Below are 20,408 nucleotides of genomic sequence, written 5' to 3' on the forward strand. Positions count from 1 at the left end.
AACATGGCCCTAGAAAGATTTTAGTAAGGGTCTGGAACCATCCCTCCTCCACAGGCTTGCTTCCAGGATTTAAAGCCAACAGCCCCTCCCCCCCAAATGCCTGTCACAGGCCCACCCAGCATAGTGGTCCCTGAAACTTCTTTGAATGGCAGTTGAGATAGGAGAAGCCACTTTGAGGACTGTCTCTTTAGCCTGTGTCACCTTTGTATAGTCATTGGTCAGCTAATAATTCTGTCATGTTGCTGAGCCTGTTCCACATAGCACCATGGGAACTGTTCCATGTGTATCTTCACAGCACACTGGGACCCCTAAAAGCTCTAAAGCCTTCCAGTATCAGATTCAAAATTTCACACATGTAATTGTTTTAAAGGTAACCCAAAGAAGCAGAAAATTTTTGCATGTCTTGCAAAACTACCAAACATCTGCTGGCCGTGGGTACGATAAACCCTGGGACTGTAGAGAAACTGCCCTTTGGAGCTCTCTGACCCAGAGAATTCTGGGCTTCTGAATGACATTATGTAGACTGTTAAGTTCCCTCCCATATCCCCTTGTCTTACCTCCCGGAGTTTGCTTGCTTACCTCTCCTCACCTTCCACCCCATTTGGACAGTTTTATGCTGTGAAGGACTTCCCCTATGTGCAACCCTGTCAAAGTATTGCCCAAATAAAGCTACCTCATAAAGGTAATATCTTTGTCCTTAATCTGTCCTAAAATCCTTCCAGCCCCTACATCTACCACAGCCAGTGAACTCCACCTGCCTCTGCCCCTACCCCTATGTCAACCAGTTTCTCACACATACATGCAGTTTCCGGAACCTGGAGATCAATAATTGCGGTGCCTTTGCCCCCACTCACACATACCATTTGACTGAGTCATAGGGTTCTCTTCACATAAAAAGGAATTGCAGACTTTAAAGATGAGTAAATCTATCCACGGGAGGAACAAAGTTTTGCAAAGGGGTCATATCTGAAATACCCCTCAGCATATTCAGCCCTTTCTTTCCCTTTAAGTGGCTTTGTCAGCTGGAAGGGAGAACGATAAATGCCAGTAAGTTGCAGGTGGACCCGGTACAGGATGATTAGCAGAGTGTGGTGATCTAGAGATACATGTACAAGCTAAATGGCGAAGGGGGTAGGGTCACAATAACATCCACAGTCACTTGCTGTCATCATCTGGAAACATCTCTTGCCTTTTTGCTTCCTCCTGGAAGTGTGTTCCAGGGTATCAGGGTGTCAATTGTGAATACGAAGTGGATGAGTGCCAGAATCAGCCATGCCAGAATGGAGGCACCTGCATTGACCTTGTGAACCATTTCAAGTGCTCCTGCCCACCAGGCACTCGAGGTATGAAACCAGTCTTACCCATCCTCCAGCCAGGATATCCTCTAAGTTATAAATGCATTGTTAGTATTGAGGAGATTTTTAAAAATTAAAGACACTAAGACTAGCTTCATTCTTGGTCATTCAAACCATTTTATTCTCTCATCTCTTAAGACCCGTCATGTTCTGATTCACGTTCTCAGTTCTTTCTGGTTGTTTGACATCTTAGTTTCCATGAAACACGGACTGTGGAGCTGATATAACATTGCAGCCAAATTGCCTGGTTAGGCAGATTGCTTGATTCTTGAATTGAAAGCAACTAATGGCCACATGAGTAAATAATTCTGTTACCTACTTTTGGATCTTTTAAATTAGGCAGATCTTGCTTCCATAAGTTGGGGGAATGAATGAAATGAAAATACTTGCTGCAGCCATGAGCCCAGGGGAGTGGCTGATGGTGCAGGGCTGCACCTTAGTCATTGCAGTGAAGTCTAATGAGAAGCAACCCTCGGCCATGAAAGGTCGAGCCATCATTCCACTCTGTGCATCGCCAGTGCCTCCAAACAACTGCCTAGAAACAGCACTACGTGTTGTTTATTAGAAAGAACAAGTTATGATGGTGTCAGTTCTGAACAACCCGTGAAGAGCCTTGCACAGTTGTGGAAGTTCATTCTCCTCAGTGTCAATGCAAGAAAAGTATTTGTGTTGCTGTAGACTTTTGTGTCAGTGCATTATGAGAGTCTGCCTTCCAAGAAGTTGGGATTTGGCTGAATTAGAAAAATAACCCACCAGGAAGATAGTTATTGAAGAATGAAATTAAAAAGGAAAAGAAAACTAAGAGTTTAAATATTTGAAGATTTTTGTGAAAAGGAGTTGTTCTCTATTCTAAAAATCAGTGATTGAAAGGTAAGTGGAAGGTACTTCCAATTTAGTATTAGTTTGTCCTTCGAATTACTATGCTGGTTAGAACAAGCTACATTTCTGGTGGTAGCTAATTAAACTTCAGATCTCAGAGCTTAACACAAAAACAGTCTCTTTGTCACTCTAATAAAGTCTGATAATGTGTTGGGCTACCTTTCTCTGTGTTTTAGAGATGCAGTTTAAACACTTGGCCTCCAAGGTTTATATTGCAGGGGTAGACAGACTTGAGGGGTTGTGGAGCACCTTTTGCTACTTTAGTGTGGGAATGACCACACATCACTGTCACTCACAGTACGTTGTCCAGAATCACTGAATGATTACACACGTGACTTCAAGGGTGGCCGGGAAAAGTGAGAGACTCTTGAGTATTCACTGAACTCTAAAATTATACCACTAACTTTATGATTACCCATGTCCAGCCTTTGAATCATTTAATAAGGAAACAGTTTCCATCTCTTCCAGCCATTGGTTAAGGATAGCTTTGACTAATAGTTATTCTATTATTGTGCAGTCATTTTCCTTTAGCACTTTGAATACATCATCACACTTTCTCAGCTCCATGGTTTTTAATGAGAAGTCAGCTGTTAATCTTACTGAGGTACCTTTGTATATGATAAATCACTCCTTTCTTGAGGCTTTCAAATTTCCCTGTCTTTGTCTTTGGCAGTTTGATTATGTTGTATGTAGGTGTGGTTCTATTGAATTTATGTAAGTTAGAATTCGTTGAATTACTACATGATGTGTACTTGTTCAGATATGTGGAACGGTATTTATTTACCTTGGCTTAACTTCTCTGGCCATTATGGAACATTCCCAGAGACTCTGAAGTCCCATAACCTCATTGTGGGAGTTACCACAATGTTTATTTTATTATTCTCCTGAGCTTTGGCTCCTGGCGTGGATACACTAGGAGGCCCCCAGTTTAAGAGCTAACTGTAAGCTCTCTGCCTGTCCCTGGTACACTGCTTTAGGCTGAGGTTGAGCTCATTCTTATTTGAATAGGTCTGTTCATTACAGGTGGTTCCATTCTAATGGAAAGATAGGTATTTATGCTCATTTTACTAATAGTCCATAAATATTAAATATTCTGTGAGCCTTGGAGCACATACTGGTTTTGTTTGTTTTTACTTACCTGTTTTCAATTTCATTTGTGACTAAGTAATTAAATATGGAGATATATATATATATATATAAACATGGACTGAATATATCTGTGTGTGTATATATACATATATATATATATAAAGAAAAAGCTTTTTAGTATAGTAGAAGATTTCTTATCATTCCCATTTTTCTCTCCCCACACATAGTTTTCCTTCTCCCACCACTGTTAGCTTCTTGTGTATATTTTTAGTTTTTTTTTAATACAGCTTTAAAACTTTATTTAGAAGGCAAGCACAAAAATATTTTTTAGCTATTCTACTTTTTACTTTGATAAAGAATATCAGACACATTCTTTTGTACTAGATTTTTGGAAATATTTCCACATCAAGCTACAGAACTTCTTCGATCATTTTGATAGTTGCAGAATTCCCTTTTATGAGAATTAGTATTTCACTGTAAAATATGCCCTAGTGATAGACATTTGGACTGCCTTGCAAATATATAAATATATTAGTAGAATAACTTTTCAGATATAATGGCTGAATCATATATGTGCATCTGTAATTGTAATAAATATTGCCGAATTGCAGTGTATCTCCATACCAGCTTCTTTTCAATATGGGTGAACATATTCTCATGAGTTTTCCTGTGGTTTTTTTTGTTCATATCTGTGCTCCTTTCCCTCTTTTATGTTGGTGATCCTAGTATTTTATAGAAATTAGCTGTCGTGTTACAGAATGTAAATATCTCCCCAGTATATTGTTATATTTTGATTTTTTAAAATTTATTTTTATTCACTTGAAAGACGGGGAGAGAAAGAGAGAGAGAATGAAAGAGAATGATATCCATAGGCTTCCTTTCCAAATGCTTGCCAACAGTGAGGCTGGGCCAGGCCAAACCCAGGAGCCAGGAACTCAATCAGGGTCTCTTGTGGGTGGCAGGGACCCAACTACTGTTTCAGTTACTAAGGATCTTCTTCATGTTTTTCTGTTTATGGTTATAGTTCATTTTTTCCTTAGAAATCCTGTTTGTATTTTTTTATTGGGGTTGCATTAGTTTGATGAATTTAATATAGAGAAAACTGACATGCTTATGATGAGGCATCTTCCCCCTATATCATGGTATGTATTTCCGTTTATTCACACCCCTGGATGTACTGTCTTCATATTGAGTAGCTATTTCTTGCTAAGATTATCCTAGGTATATTATCTTTTGCAATTGTCAGTAAAAATTAGCATTTCAGCTTCTTTATTTTCATTTTCAGTAGCTTTGCTTTTATTAATGTAGACTACAAGTGCAAGTGGCAAAAATTCAACACTGTTTTATAACTTCTTGAATTAGTCAAGAATCATTTTCTCGAATAATCATTGATCTCTTTCTAAAGAATGTTCACAAATAAAATATTATACAATAAAAAAGAATTTTCACAGATTTTTATACTGGATGGCTCATTTATATCTACAATACATTAATTGTGTTCTGTTTTAACGGAAATAACCTCTGAACTCTCAGCAGGATTTTCCTATTTCTTTCAAATAAAAAGTGTTGGTACATTTACACTGTTTTACAGACTAAGTCAGTGACTGTAACACTTAAAACTGTCACTCAAAATTCAGCTCCAGTTCTTGGGCCAATATTTTTACAATATTTTATATAGCTTTCACCTATGTATTTACACCTTTTCTTTTTCAAACTGTTTCATACTTGAACTAAAATGGACAAATCAATGAAACATTGCTAGGTGTCTCTTAAGCTCCAGTTTCCTTGTGTTCAAGATGGGATAGATTTGTGGTGCTCCTTCACAAGGGCAGTTTCATTGGTTGTGTGTGGGAGTGCATACTCTTCCCTTTGCTCATCCTGCCCACAGGAGAGTGGCAGCTGTCCTGGGCGGGTTCCAGCGTAGATGGAGGGGTGTAGTCCCATTCATTAGGAAAGGCCAACAAGGGTAGCTCTTGCTTTGAAAAGCGGTGTTTGAAGGATTTTCGTAACTCTGTGTTTCTCCTCTCTTTCCTCCAGGCCTGCTTTGTGAAGAGAACATTGATGACTGCGCTGGGGGGCCCCACTGCCTTAATGGTGGTCAGTGTGTAGATCGGATTGGGGGCTACAGCTGTCGCTGCTTGCCTGGCTTTGCTGGGGAGCGGTGTGAGGGGGACATCAATGAGTGCCTCTCCAGCCCCTGCAGCTCTGAGGGCAGCCTGGACTGCATCCAGCTCACCAACAACTACCTGTGTGTCTGCCGTGGCGCCTTCACCGGTGAGAGCCTCTCGGCCTCCTGGCCGCTCCGCCTGGAGGGCGCGTTGGTGACCGATCCTTTGTGACCCACCTTGGGCCCAAGTGAAGCTTTTCTCATATGCAGAAAACTAGACTAGCTTAATTTAAGGGCCCAGGTTGTCCCCTTGTTCTGTGCTCTGTGGGTGTTATAATCAATCTCCACCTTTAGTTTTTCCTGAGAGCTTCTTTCTCTTTTGTGGTACATTGATTATAATGTGGTATAGCAGTATATTAAAAAGTAGATGGCTGGGAATAGTTGAGCAAAATAACATTTTTTTGATTGGTAAAATACACAAAACAGTTTGCCATCTTAACCATTTTTAAGCATAAGATTCTATGGCATTAAGTACATTAATATTACAGGGCTACCATCACCACCATCCATCCACAGAACTCTTTCCATCTGAGCAAAGATAACATTTTGTTTTCAGGAACCTTAGTCTAGCTCTAGCTTCCTTTGAGATGTAATGACTTGCAACTGGATAGTTCGTGCCCCTGAGAAGAAGGTGATCACTCTGCTCTGGGACCCAGAGCAGCACAGGACATGCTCAGACACCTAGGGGGAGCAGGTCCAGACTGAGAAGTATTTAACCAAATGTCAGTTGATAAGAGTGTGAGCTAGAAAGCAGAGCCTCGGTCCTGTTCTGTTCTTAAGCTTCTTTTTCATGACAGGGTATGAAGAGGACCATGCCCTGCTTCAGAGGCTTTATCACAGGCACTTACCAGTCCCTTTTGGAGGACAGCATGGTGACATTTTAGGACTAAAATAGTTGCTGGTATCTAGATATGGCAGGATCATCACATACTCAGAATTGAAGTCTGTGTGAAATTTCCTGGAGTTTGCAGTTGTATTTCTTTTCTTTTCTTTTTTTTTTTTTTTTTTTTTTTAGATTTACTTTTATTTATTTGAAAGGCAGAGTCATAGGGAGGGAGGGAGACGCACACACATACAGGGATCTTCCATCCACTGGCTCACTCCCCAGATGGCTGCAAATAGCCAGGGCTGAGCCAGGCTGAACCCAGGAGCCTGGAACTCCATCTGGGTCTCCCATGTTAGTGGCAGGAGCACTATCATCAGCTTCCTTCCTGGGTAAATTAACAGGGAGCTAGATTGGAAGTGGAGCAGCCAGGACTTGACCGTGGCTTTCATATGGGATGCCTGTGTTGCAGGCAGTGCCTTAACCCGCTGTTCCACAGCATCGGCTGGCCCCTGTAGTTGTATTCCTTGCTCCAAGGGTGTGATCAAGTTCCTTGGGAATCAGATTTGGCTGCAGTTGTGTGTTTATTAACAGTGCAGCAAATGGACTCTGCTGCGTGCTAGACCCATCTGTAGCTTGCCTGCCTCCCAGTTTCAATGTCAAAGATCTGCATTTTAAGAATGTTAAGAGTTTTTTTAATTCTCTTTTTTTTTTAAGATTTATTTATTTGTTTGAAAGGCAGAGTTACAGAGGCAAAGGCAGAGAGAGAGATATTCTATTTGCTGGTTCACTCTCCAAATTGTTGCCTCAGCTATAGCTGGGCCAATCTGAAGCCAGGAGCCAGCAGCTTCCTCCAGGTCTCCCACATGAGTGCTGGGCTCCAAGGACTTGGACCATCTTCCACTGCTTTCCCAGGTGCATTAGCAGAGAGCTGGATCAGAAACAGAATAGACGAGACTCAAACCAGTGCCCATATGGGATGCCTGCACTGCAGGCAGCAGCTATACCTGCTCTGCCACAGTGCTGGCCCTGAATGTTAGGGTTTTATAAAAAAAAAAAAAAAAAAAAAAAAAAAAGGAGGTATTTTGCAATCTGATCACTACCTGGAGAAACATTCACTGAATGGCCATCAAGCCTGTTGAGTTACTATGGAACAGAAGGCATACGGACGATCTGTCTACAGCCTCTCGTTGGCCCTGGTGTTCTTGGGAAGCCAGAGAAGCAAAGCTGGCTCCTGTTTCATTGTCTCTGAGGGACCCTTCATCTGGAAACATGGATAGGCACTAACAGAAGAAAAGGGCAGTAGGAGAAGGAAAGGATGAACCCACCTTTAATTGGTGTCCTACAGCCAGGAAGTTGCTCATGTTAGTTCCATGGTGGTGGATGAGAAGAATCCATGACCACAGGGATGGCTGTCCTTGTGAGATGCTGTTGCTGACAGTGAGGGGCTGCCAGTCCCCTGGGCTTGTGTTCTAGGAATGCCCATTCTTGGTTAGCAGCTGTGGCTAGATTGAACAGACATTTGTAATTCTGCTTCTTTATTATAAGTGGCCAAAAATGTCACGGTGTATTTTTGTTGCTTTTGTAAAGCTGTCTCTTCTATTTATAAGTGACTGCAGGGGCCGGTGCCGTGGCTCAACAAGCTAATCCTCCGCCTTGCGGCGCCGGTACACTGGGTTCTAGTCCCAGTTGGGGTGCCGGATTCTGTCCCGGTTGCCCCTCTTCCAGGCCAGCTCTCTGCTGTGGCCCGGGAGTGCAGTGGAGGATGGCCCAAGTCCTTGGGCCCTGCATCCGCATGGGAGACCAGGAAAAGCACCTGGCTCCTGGCTTCGGACCAGCGTGATGAGCTGGCCACAGCGGCCATTGGAGGGTGAACCAACGGCAAAAAGGAAGACCTTTCTCTCTGTCTGTCTGTCTCTCTCTCTCTCTCTATCCACTCTGCCTGTCCAAAAAAAAAAAGTGACTGCAGGCCACATGGGGCATGCCTCTGCTGTGCAGAGGGCCCAGCTGAGCCTCGTGTCTCCCTCATGATCCCAGTTGTCTGGTTCACACTGTCATGGTACTGTGGCCTCTGGACGTCTTCTACTTTAGAACTGCGTCTAGGGAAAAGTGACTCTGGGAGAATTAAGGTGTGTTTTTTAGAAAGACTGGAGAGTAATTGAGAAAGACAGCATAGTATGGAAACTCTCCATGAACTACAAATTGTCACCTAGATAGATGGGCGTGTTATGACTGCCCTGTGAAGTAGATGATGTTAGCAGAGTGTGAGGAACTGTGTGTTAATCTAATTCCTCCAACCTCTGAAAAAGATGAGGTGTGGTTTTTCTTTCTTTTTGCAGAACCCTAATTGGATTAGCGTTACTTTTTGCAGGCTTTTCATTTTGTCAACTGACTTGGGGATGTGTTTACTGCATAGGCGAGGCAGATGAGGGAGCTGGTTGGAGCCTGCGATGGGCCAAGTGTGTCAAGGTCCAGAGCGTGTCCTCATCTTCCCACATTTCCATAGGCTCACAGCTGAGTTCACAGAGCCCTGGCTCCATCCTGGTCTTGGTCTCCTCCAGTGGGCTTCTGTTCAGGAAACTTGCAGTTACTACTTCTGCCTTTTAAAACCCCTTTTTATTCTCTGCCCCAAGGCCGTCACTGTGAAACCTTTGTGGATGTGTGTCCCCAGATGCCTTGCATGAACGGAGGCACCTGTGCTGTGGCCAGCAACATGCCTGATGGCTTCATTTGTCGCTGTCCCCCGGTAAGTGCCCTGCCACTGATTGAAGGGACACAGCCTCTTCCATACAACCTGCGACAGAAATGACCTGAAACCTAGTTGAGAGCCTGATACAGACTCCATAACGGGGACCCAGTTTTGCTCTGAAGAGAGGGTGCTGAATTTGGTTTTGCTTTTTCATTTAAGATGGGTTTTAGTCACTCCCAAGATGAAGACACTTCCCCATATGTGACCACCAGCTCCAGAAGCACTGGTGGGAAGCCCAGCAAGTGGTAGGATAAGCCTTTCAAACAGGGCCAGTGTTTCTGGGCTCTTGGCCCCTGGCTGGGCCAGAACTGGTGAAAATGCTTTTCTGTTTGGATTCCTTAGCAGGGACCATTGAGGGGCAAGTTGCTTCTTAAGCTGACAGGAGGCTTAATTTTAGCTATTTACTATGCAGACTCTTGCCACTGCCAGACTGAAACTCCACTAAAACAGAGATCACTATGTGGAGAGAGACCAAAAGGAAGCCCATCCAGTAATGCTGACATGGGCTGGGCAGCAAGTCCAAAGATGAAATAAGATGTGGATGTTCTCTATGACTCCCCCCCACCAAAGCCAGCTTATGAGAGGTCTAATGGCAATCAGAGAAGCTGCCTGTAGAACAACATTGGCTGACTTCTACCCCTACCTGACCTGCACACTGAATGCCTGGAAGTGAGCTCTTGAAGGGAGACAATTCCACATTTGTCCTGTGGAACCTTCAGCCCTAACCCAGTGGTGGACTTGAAGAGATTTTTTTCCCAGACTTAGTCCCCAGAGGCTACAAGGAGGGATCTTAACTGAATGTCAGTCTTTATGCCTCCAAAAGCATGGAAGATAGGAGATGGGAAGGCTAAATGGAACAAGCCCCGGGAGCCCTCCTAACATCCTCATTTCATCACCCATTTCCACAGGGATTCTCCGGGGCAAGATGCCAGAGCAGCTGTGGCCAAGTGAAGTGTCGGAGAGGGGAGCAGTGTGTGCACACTGCCTCAGGACCCCGCTGCTTCTGCCCTAACCCCCAGGACTGTGATGCAGGCTGTGCCAGTAGCCCCTGCCAGCACGGGGGCAGCTGCTACCCTCAGCGCCAGCCTCCTTATTACTCTTGCCACTGTGCCCCTCCGTTCTGGGGCAGCCACTGCGAACTCTATTCAACCCCCACCAGCAGCCCGCCTGCCACCTGTCTCAGCCAATATTGCGCCGACAAAGCTCGAGATGGCGTCTGTGATGAGGCCTGCAACAGCCATGCCTGCCAGTGGGATGGGGGTGACTGTTCCCTCACTATGGAGGACCCCTGGGCCAACTGCTCCTCCCCACTCCCCTGCTGGGATTACATCAACAACCAGTGTGATGAGCTGTGCAACACAGCCGAGTGCCTCTTTGACAACTTTGAATGCCAGGGAAACAGCAAGACATGCAAGTAAGGGCTCCAGGTTCTCCAGAAGCTCAGGGGGACTGTCACTAACACACCTCGGTCTCTTATTCCTGCTCCTAACCACTCCAGTGCTTCAGCCCAAGCTGCCTTCACTTTCCAGATGGTTCCAGCCTGTTCCATCGCACGCTATCCTGTGCTCTCCCTTGCTGACAGAGTGCCAGGAATGCTCATTGCATAATTATCCTCTCTCTGTGCCTCCCTCTGCCTTCTCACCTGCTGCTGTCGTGACGTCCTGGGGAGATAACTTTTGGAAGTGGTATTACCCAGTTTCAGGCAGCCTGTCATGTAACCTGACTGCAGGATGGACGGAAAGGTCTGTACCCTCTCTGTTCACCTCATCCCTTCTCCTAAGACTGGTTTTTCGCATCTAGATTCTTCAGGAAGCATGAGCTAGATTAAGCCTCTTAACCTTTCTGCTCTTCATGATTACAGTTACAGGTTCTCTTTGGCTTACATAATAACTGGCATATTAACGATACCATCTACCTTAACCTTAGTTAATTCTCAACAATCTGGTGAGTCTTAGGGATTACTAATAGTCTTTCCTAGGTGAGGGGACTGTGGCCCAAAGGGTTAAAGAACTTGCCTAAGCTTCATAGTTAGTCCTGTCTCCTAGTTATCTCACTGAGTTACCTTGCAGATTGTACTAAAGGGTAGAAAAATAAAGGGATAGGGAGTGGGGCTGGAGGAAAAGAAAATGGAGATGAAATGATTTGTGCGTCATTTAGAATTGGGGGTTCTAGTTCATTTCCATAGAATTTTTGTTTGTTTTAAGATTTATTTATTTATTTGAAAGTCACAGTTACAGAAAGAGAGGGAGACAGAGAGAGATCGTTCATTCTCTGGTTCATTCCCCAGATGGCTGCAATGGCCAGTGCTGGGCCAAGCCAAAGCCAGGAGCCAGAACATTGGTGGCAGAAACCCAAAAACTTGGGCCATTTTCTGCTACTGCAGACCATTGGCAGAAAGCTGGATTGCAGCAGTGGATCAGCCAGGACACAAACCGGTACCCATATGGGATGCTGTCATCACAGGTGGTGGCTTTACCCTCTACGCCACAGTGCCAGCCCCATCTTCACAGTATTTGAAAGAGGCTGTACCAGTGAGATAGAATGTCCCCTTTTACCTTCTGTAGTTGAGTCCAGTCCTGAGCTGTATTGACATGGTTCTCTGTACAACAACTCTTGATGGTTCAGGGCTATTTAATCTAGTTTCTGGAGGCACATTTTAGAGGAACCTTTTACATCTTAATGCCTATTGTTATCTTAAAAGGAGCACTGGATACAAAGTAGAGGAAGCAAGAACCAGGTTGGCTTTTTTGTTTCAGATATGCAGCCTTGACTTGAGATACATGTTTGAGAGGCAGTGGCTATGGCTCAATAGGCTAATCCTCCACCTGCGGGCCAGCACACCAGGTTCTAATCCCGGTCAGGGCACCGGTTTCTGTCCCAGTTGCTCCTCTTCCAGTCCAGCTCTCTGCTATGGCCCGGGAGTGCAGTGAAGGATGGCCCAAGTCCTTGGGCCCTGCACCCGCATGGGAGACCAAGAGAAGCACCTGGCTCCTGGCTTTGGATCAGCGCCGTGCGCCTGCCGCGGCAGCCATTGGAGGGTGAACCAGTTGTAAAGGAAGACCTTTCTCTGTCTCTCTCTCTCACTGTCCACTCTGCCTGTTAAAAAAAAAAAAAAAGAGAGAGAGAGAGATACATGTTTGAGGAGATAGATAGGTTTGCCCTGACTTGAATATCAGAGTATATAAATCATGGCACCCACAAATATGTACAATTTTTGCATACCAGCTGAAAATTATAAAGAATGTTTAAAAATCTGATTTAACAAGCGTGTGAGCCGCCTGGGAGCCCCAGGGCCCCTGCAGCAGGATGAACACAGTGTTGTTCCTCATTCAGGGAGCACTGTCTGGTGTACTCTGTGACGTCAGAGACAGGAGAGTCAAGGCTTTACAGCGCTTTTGGGTCCTAAAATGGCCAGCGGAAGATGGATAGGAAAACCCACAGTCATCCCTAATGGAAACCAAATAGAGCTCTATCGAGTCTGAGCCCTCTCCCAGTTCTCTCTGCTTCTGCCTCCCCCACCTAGGTATGACAAGTATTGTGCAGACCACTTCAAAGATAACCACTGTGACCAGGGATGCAACAGTGAGGAGTGTGGCTGGGACGGGCTGGACTGTGCTGCTGACCGACCTGAGAACCTGGCAGAGGGCACGCTGGTCATTGTGGTGCTGATGCCCCCTGAACAGCTGCTTCAGGATGCTCGCAGCTTCTTGCGGGCCCTGGGCACCCTGCTGCACACCAACCTGCGCATTAAACGGGACTCCCAGGGAAACCTGATGGTATACCCCTATTATGGTGAGAAGTCGGCCGCCATGAAGAAGCAGAGGATGACACGTAGATCCCTTTCTGATGAACAAGAACAGGAGGTGGCTGGGTAGGTTTTTGGTTTCTGCACTTCTTAATGGTTAATTTTATAAAACCGAGCACTTTGATTCACAGTAAAGTGAAATGCAAAGCTCGGGCAAATAGAATGGCTCATTCATTATCCCAGCTCTTACGTTTGAGGTTAAAGGTTTACCTTGATGTTGGGGTGCGTGCTGAAGGGTGGACTGGAGCAAGCAGGAGGCAGGATGTTTGGGGAGGGGTAGCTCCTCAAACGCCCTTTGCCAGATCTCCCTCAGTTCCCTTTATTTGTGACTCTTCTTTTGTATTGATCTTTGCCTTATTTGTCAGGCCCCTCATTATGTCTCTTTCACAATCTTTAGTTGTGCTTTCACACCCCTGCTCTTTGTATCTCAAACTTTCAGCCCTCCAGCTAGCTGAGACATAAACGCAGAGAATAAGGACCAAAATATGCAGGAGAGTTTTAGAGTAGCCTCAGTCCCCTGAGGGGGTAGAAGAGGTAGAAGGGGACCACTGAAATCTTCAGAACTGTTTTCTCACTTTGTCACACGGTGCCTTAGTCAGAGGCTCTGATCACACAGACTAAAGGAGGTGATGCATCCCCTAAGTGGGAATCGGTGTTTAGGATCTGAACAGACAATATCCTCATTTCTGAGGTCTTTCTGAAGCAGCATCCCAGAGGTGGGGAGGCTTGTGTAGGGCATTTTAAATGAGCCTGCTGCACCTGTACCCTTGGGGACTACCACCATGTCCCTTCTTCCTCTCGTACCTTGGCAACCCACAGCTCTAAGGTATTTCTGGAGATCGACAACCGCCAGTGTGTTCAAGACTCAGACCAGTGCTTCAAGAACACCGATGCAGCAGCAGCTCTGCTGGCTTCTCACGCCATCCAGGGGACCCTCTCATACCCTCTCGTGTCTGTCGTCAGTGAGTAGCACTGGTGTGACGGGGAACGGGTTGGAGGTAGGGTGCCCCAGGGGCCCACTTTCTGATGTGCAGCCCTGTATTTTTCGTGCCTGGTGAAGTCAAATTGCCCTCTGAATGCATTGGGTGCTAAGATGACAGGCTGCTATTTTATGTGGCACCATCCTTATCTCTGCCTTTCAGGTGAATCTCTGGCTCCAAAGCCCACGCAGCTCCTCTATCTACTCGCTGTTGCCGTGGTCATCATCCTGTTTATCATCTTGCTGGGAGTAATCATGGCAAAACGAAAGCGGAAGCATGGCTCCCTCTGGCTGCCTGAAGGTTTCACCCTTCGCCGAGACTCCAGCAATCACAAGCGTCGTGAGCCAGTGGGACAGGATGCTGTGGGGCTGAAGTAAGGCGGTTTGCCAAATAGCCATTACTTGTGTAGTTGGTAGGGATGCATAGAAAAGCATATCTTGTTGAATTGTGATTTTAAATTCTAAGCTCTGCCATGATCTTGAATGCCTTGCAAGTGACTGTGACCACACTCTGCATCTGAGTGCATCTAGCCTGTACCTGCTGAACCTCTGTGGTGCTCAGCTTCTATGTTGAAGCACACTTGTGTCGTTAAGCTCTTGCTCAGTGAGAAGGGAAAGGATAAATGCTCAGGATGTCACATAAAATATTATCCATCCTTTCTGGGCCAGGGTCTCCAATAGTCATAGTATAGCCAGGGGAGTGTGTCATGGTAGAAAAAAGTGTTGAAAGTCACTATGTGGGCCGGCACCACGGCTCAATAGGCTAATCCTCCGCCTTGCGGTGCCGGCACACCAGGTTCTAGTCCCGGTCGGGGTGCCGGATTCTGTCCCAGTTGCCCCTCTTCCAGGCCAGCTCTCTGCTGTGGCCCGGGAGTGCAGTGGAGGATGGCCCAAGTGCTTGGGCCCTGCACCCCATGGGAGACCAGGAGAGGTACCTGGCTCCCAGCTTCAGATCAGCGTGGTGTGCTGGCCGCAGCGCGCCAGCCGCAGCGGCCATTGAAGGGTGAACCAACGGTAAAGGAAGACCTTTCTCTCTGTCTTTCTCTCTCACTGTCCACTCTGCCTGTCAAAAATAAAAAAATTAAAAAAAGAAGAAAGAAAATCACTATGTGAGTATATGTTGTGACCCCTGCTCTTGTTTTTCCCCTTTTTATAATGTCAGAAATCTCTCAGTGCAAGTCTCAGAGGCGAATCTAATTGGTTCTGGAACAAGTGAACACTGGGTCGATGATGAAGGACCCCAGCCAAAGAAGGCCAAGGTAAGCTAGCCATGGTGGAACCACTGCAGCCAGCCATGATCCAGTCACATTTCTGATTCCTTTCTTTTGGTTCTAGGTGTCCTGACAGGGAGGAAAGGATGATAGTCTTTATATGTTGCCCAGACAATGGCCACCCAGGTTCAAACGAACTGTAGGAAGCCTTAGGTGTTGGTGTATTTCCTGGGGATTCTTAGACATGGCCCTCCTCAGGTGTCACGCTCATGTTAGTTGAATCAGAACTGGTGTGCATCCTGTCAGTTCCATCACTGATCTCTCTGGGAACTTCCTCGGTAGAAGAGGAGGAAATTCAGCAGTGGCACAAAGCCAGTGACCATTGGCTTTGGAGGCTCTGCATGTTGAACCCAGGAGACGAAAACCATAGAGAGCAAGAGGTGGATTGGGCTGAAGCTAATGTGGAAAAAGACCGTTCATCCGTAGCTCTCCATGGCTGGGAACAAGAAAAAGTGATAGCTAAGAACATTACTTTAGTTAATAATCAGAGCTGGATCCAGTTCAGAGTTCTGCTACTTCGTACCTGACAAGTCATTTAATCTCTTTGTATTTAATTAGCTTTATCTGTTAAATGGGAATAATGGTAAATCTGTCCTCTGGGAGCTGCAAGGATTAAATACAGCAAGTGCTATAATGTGCTTTACCTACTTGCTGTCATGTACGAAGCACTCAATAAAGAATAACTGCTTTTAAATTATCCTAATTACGATTACTCAGCGATCTTTCCTGAGAGCTGTGCTGTGCTGGGTACTATGGTAAGTGCATGGGTACTTAGAACAAGGCTTATTTCCTCTTCTCAAAGTCCTTACAGTCTCATGGTATAGACTGCTGCATAGTGACATGTAAGGACTTCACACATGTGCCTATTCGGATCAAGTTCAATTTTTATTTGAACAGTAGGTAGGTCTTAGTCAGACAAAGAATTGAGTGAAACTGTTGCAGGCAGAAGGAAACAACATGGGCAGAGGCCCCAAAGGGAGAATACAGATCTTTGAGAGTCGAGAGGGAGCGTATTGAAACTCAAGCCCAGGGTCTGCTACTGGGGACATGGAAGAACTGTCCAGAAGATGCACAAGAGATAAGTCGGAATCACGTCATGAGAGCAGCGGGAAGCCAAGGTGGATCCTTGTGTGCAGTCGAGGGTAGGCAGAAAGAACTGGGAGGGAGGTCAGGAGATCGGCTGCCTATGACAGTGGCTGAAGGTGGGTCAGACTGATAGGGAATTTGGTTTTCCTCTTTCAGGCTGAAGATGAGGCTCTACTCTCGGAAGAGGACGACCCCATTGACCGACGCCCGTGGACACAGCAGCACCTAGAAGCTGCAGACATCCGTCGGACACCGTCGCTGGCCCTCACTCCTCCTCAGGCAGAGCAGGAGGTGGATGTGCTGGACGTGAACGTCCGGGGCCCAGGTCAGCACCTGCAATCCTTGCCCTCCTCAGTAGGCAGTGCCTGCCCTTCATTCTGGCTGCTTGTCCCTGTGTTTGCCCCATCTGGTAAAACAACCCCTGGTAGTTTCACAGGCTCTAAATCAACCACAGAAATGAATGCTTAAGGAATGCAGCCATGCAGATGTCATCACCTTAGAAGGAAAACAAGGATTTCACATTGCATCAGATACAGCAAATACGCTAATTAGTGAGTTAGGCTTTCGTAGGATAAAAAAATTTTTCAGGCCGGCGCTGCGGCTCAATAGGGTAATCCTCCGCCTTGCGGCGCTGGCACACAAAGTTCTAGTCCCGGTCGGGGCGCCGGATTCTGTCCTGGTTGACCCTCTTCCAGGCCAGCTCTCTGCTGTGGCCAGGGAGTGCAGTGGAGGATGGCCCAAGTGCTTGGGCCCTGCGCCCCATGGGAGACCTGGAGAAGCACCTGGCTCCTGGCTTCAGATCAGTGCGGTGCACCAGCCGCAGCGCGCTGGCCGCAGCGGCCATTGGAGGGTGAACCAGCTGTAAAGGAAGACCTTTCTCTCTGTCTCTCTCTCTCTCACTGTCCACTCTGTCAAAAAAAAAAAAAAAAAAAAATTTTTTTTTTTCCCAAAGCAGGGAACCAAGTAATGACATTGTAGTCAATGATGGGCTACAGTTAGGGTGGTGGTCTCATAAGATTATAAAACCCAGTGCCTCTGTAGCTATTTTAGTTTGTTTCAGGGCACTTTATACTGCTCATACAACACCAAAGGCTCCTAACAACGCATTTTTTCAGAGTGGATCCCCAGCATCCGGGGATGCATGACTGTGGTTAGATGGTACTTTGTGAATACACAAAGGTACTTCACAATGCAGAAAATGGAATTTTATGCAATAAAATTTTGAAATTTATGTGTAGTTTCCCCTCTAGTACACATTTTCAATGAACTTTCTGAAAACCCTTCAAGTGCAGGGATTTCAAGAATTTCGGCACCAAAATAAATGTATCCTTTAATTCTGTTTTTTCACAAACTTTTTGAAATAACTCTGTTAACAGTGGATACATGTTTTCACATGTCCAGTTTAAAATAACATGGGCATTAAACTAGAACAAAAAAGTTTGTTTAAGAAAAGAGCCCCAACTTCATAAAGACTCTGATTTCCCGTTTCTGCTGTTTACAGAAATGATGCTGTCAGAGGAGAAGTAGGCAGCACAAATAAGCTAATTGAAGCACAGATAATTCTTTTCCCCAACAATAATTTTATTCAAATAGAACTGTTCCAACAGTAGAGTCCACTCCCTTCTTCTCAGGAAAGGAACTATTTTTTGGCATTTTCCTTTCCTGCAGATGGGTGCACCCCACTGATGTTGGCCTCTCTCCGAGGAGGCAGCTCCGATGTGAGTGATGAAGATGAGGATGCTGAGGACTCTGCTGCCAACATCATCACAGACTTGGTCTACCAAGGTGCCAGCCTCCAAGCTCAGACAGACAGGACCGGTGAGATGGCCCTGCACCTTGCAGCCCGCTACTCGAGGGCCGATGCTGCCAAGCGGCTCCTGGATGCAGGTGCCGATGCCAACGCCCAGGACAACATGGGCCGCTGCCCTCTCCATGCTGCAGTAGCAGCTGATGCCCAAGGTGTCTTCCAGGTAAAGAACATGAGAAGAGGTGATCTAAATGAGAAGAATTTCTTAGGGGTCTGTGAGGTGCAGTGTCTCTAAATTCATGTAGTGATTCTTTGAGAGATTGGGGCAGGTATTCTGAGTCAAACTTGCAAGATGGACAGGCAGGAAAATGGGAGGCAGGCTAACTGACCTAGCTGTTTATAGCCGGGTTGTGAGTGGTGGTGATGCAGCTAGCTGAAAAGATGATACTTTGATGTTCCAAGATGTCTCCCAAGTACTTAGATGGGAGTGACCCCTGTTCTGAATCCTTAGACGACTGTTTGCTGCTCCTTGCATATTTCCTTGACATTGTGGGCTTCCAGCTGCACACTGGCAGTTTGTCTGACTTAAGTTGGCAGAGTCCTCCTTGGTGCACTTCTATTTTACCCTTACGAGGAAACTGGAAGCATTCTGAATCTTCTGTGATTGAAGCTGTAATGTTTCCCCATTTTTCCCCCCTTAGGAAATACAAGTATAGGGGCTAGTGTTCTGACACAGCAGGTTAAGCCACCGTCTGCAATGCCAGAATCCCATATGAGCATATGTTTGAGTCCTGGCTGCTCCACTTCCTATCCAGTTCCCTGCTAATGCACCTGGGAGGGCAGTGGAAGATGGCCTGAGTGTTTAGGCCCCGGCACCCACTAGGGAGATCAGATGGAGTCCCAGGCCATTGTGGACATTTAGGGAGTGAACCAGCAGATGGAAGATCTCTCTGACTCTCCCTCTATCTTTCAAATAAATTTTTAAAAGAAAATAGAAGAGCATCACATTACCTGAGACATTATGTTTGAGCATTGATTGGTTGGGTTATTCATTCATTCATCTAATGAGTACTTACTGATTTACCATTATAGGATCTTAGGATCTTGTATACAAAGATAATAAGACTTCCCCCGCCTTCCAGGGACTTAGTGCAGCATCAGCTCAAATGCTCTCGTTTTTCCTCTTGGTTTCAGTGTTTTGCTTTACCCAGTGACTCCTTTTTGTGCTTTCTCCATTTCTAGATTCTGATCCGCAATCGAGTAACTGATCTAGATGCCAGGATGAATGATGGAACCACACCTCTGATCCTGGCCGCCCGCCTGGCTGTGGAGGGCATGGTGGCAGAACTGATCAACTGCCAAGCAGATGTGAACGCCGTGGATGACCATGGTAGGGATGAGAGGCAGGAGCTTGGATTCTTGCCAGCAGAGCATGCCTCTAAGAAGTATTACATGGTCCTTAAAGAGCTTTCTAAGAACCAGCTCCATTCAGGAGTTCTTTAATTTATGCATTCAGTTTGTTTTTCTCTCAGCATATTGGGCTCAGGGAATTGAGCTAATGGGAGACCCCTGGATCAAAATGAGAAAGGATTGTTTGTGAGGGTTCTTGAACCTCAGAACAAGTCCATGAAAGGTTTGCCTATGTAGGTCTGAGCACACCACTGTTGATACAAGGATTTAGGAGGGCTGCTTCCCTGGGAGTACCTGAAGTAGGGTATCTGAAGTGTACATTCTGACATGCAGTACAAAGGTTATTGTCGTCACCGTGTGCAAGGCAGGTTCTGCCCTGTGGAGGACATGGATAGCATGTGCATGTGATGCTTTTTCCTCAAGGGCTGCTGCTACTGGGAGGCCAGTACTGAAGTATTCCTAGATAAGAGGAAAGATAGATGCAACTGGACTGGAGTGAACTGTCCCCCTACTCGTCTCTGGCGAGTCAAGGGTTCCTTGTCTTCCAAGTCTTGGTGTTTCCTGCTATGCACAGGACATGGCCTTCTGTCCGTCTACTGATAAAAAACATTTTTCACCTGCAGGAAAATCTGCTCTGCACTGGGCAGCTGCTGTCAACAATGTGGAGGCAACTCTTTTACTATTGAAAAATGGGGCCAACCGAGACATGCAGGACAACAAGGTACAGACTGTGGGCCCTGAGCTGGAGGATGCTCAGAGTGGAGCCTTCGTTGTGAGGCCCTTCCCTCTTCTCTGCAGAGCTTCTCTTATGATCAGGGAGGAGAAAGATGGGCCCATGTGGGAGTTTGATGAGGGATACTGGGTGTTTGGGTGGGCTAGGAAGGAGCCCCAGGCTGTCCTATACCTAAGTTGGTGTTAGCTTTCCTGCCTTTTCCCTTCTCAGACATTTCCTTTTCTCCAGTTTCCTCTTCTGTTCATGCTCACATCTTTTTCTTTTGTTGGTTTTCTTTCTTGTTCTCTCTGCTGCTGTTCTTCTGACCTTGGATAC

General features: G+C 45.9%; 1 protein-coding gene across 1 annotated transcript in view; it reads left to right on the forward strand.

Moving 5' to 3' along the window:
- The window catches only part of NOTCH2 (notch receptor 2), a 169,524-nt gene that overhangs the window by 144,079 nt on the left and 5,037 nt on the right, over nucleotides 1–20,408 (forward strand). The window contains exons 22-33 of the mRNA XM_062192096.1: nucleotides 1,211–1,343; nucleotides 5,361–5,597; nucleotides 8,947–9,059; nucleotides 9,971–10,476; nucleotides 12,586–12,933; nucleotides 13,687–13,829; nucleotides 14,010–14,220; nucleotides 15,009–15,105; nucleotides 16,360–16,528; nucleotides 17,872–18,173; nucleotides 19,193–19,340; nucleotides 19,984–20,081. Coding sequence (XP_062048080.1) covers nucleotides 1,211–1,343; nucleotides 5,361–5,597; nucleotides 8,947–9,059; nucleotides 9,971–10,476; nucleotides 12,586–12,933; nucleotides 13,687–13,829; nucleotides 14,010–14,220; nucleotides 15,009–15,105; nucleotides 16,360–16,528; nucleotides 17,872–18,173; nucleotides 19,193–19,340; nucleotides 19,984–20,081 — 2,505 coding nt within the window. The remainder of the gene's footprint in view (nucleotides 1–1,210; nucleotides 1,344–5,360; nucleotides 5,598–8,946; nucleotides 9,060–9,970; nucleotides 10,477–12,585; nucleotides 12,934–13,686; nucleotides 13,830–14,009; nucleotides 14,221–15,008; nucleotides 15,106–16,359; nucleotides 16,529–17,871; nucleotides 18,174–19,192; nucleotides 19,341–19,983; nucleotides 20,082–20,408) is intronic.

Source organism: Lepus europaeus, chromosome 5 (assembly GCF_033115175.1).
Source record: "Lepus europaeus isolate LE1 chromosome 5, mLepTim1.pri, whole genome shotgun sequence".
Lineage (NCBI taxonomy): Eukaryota > Metazoa > Chordata > Mammalia > Lagomorpha > Leporidae > Lepus > Lepus europaeus.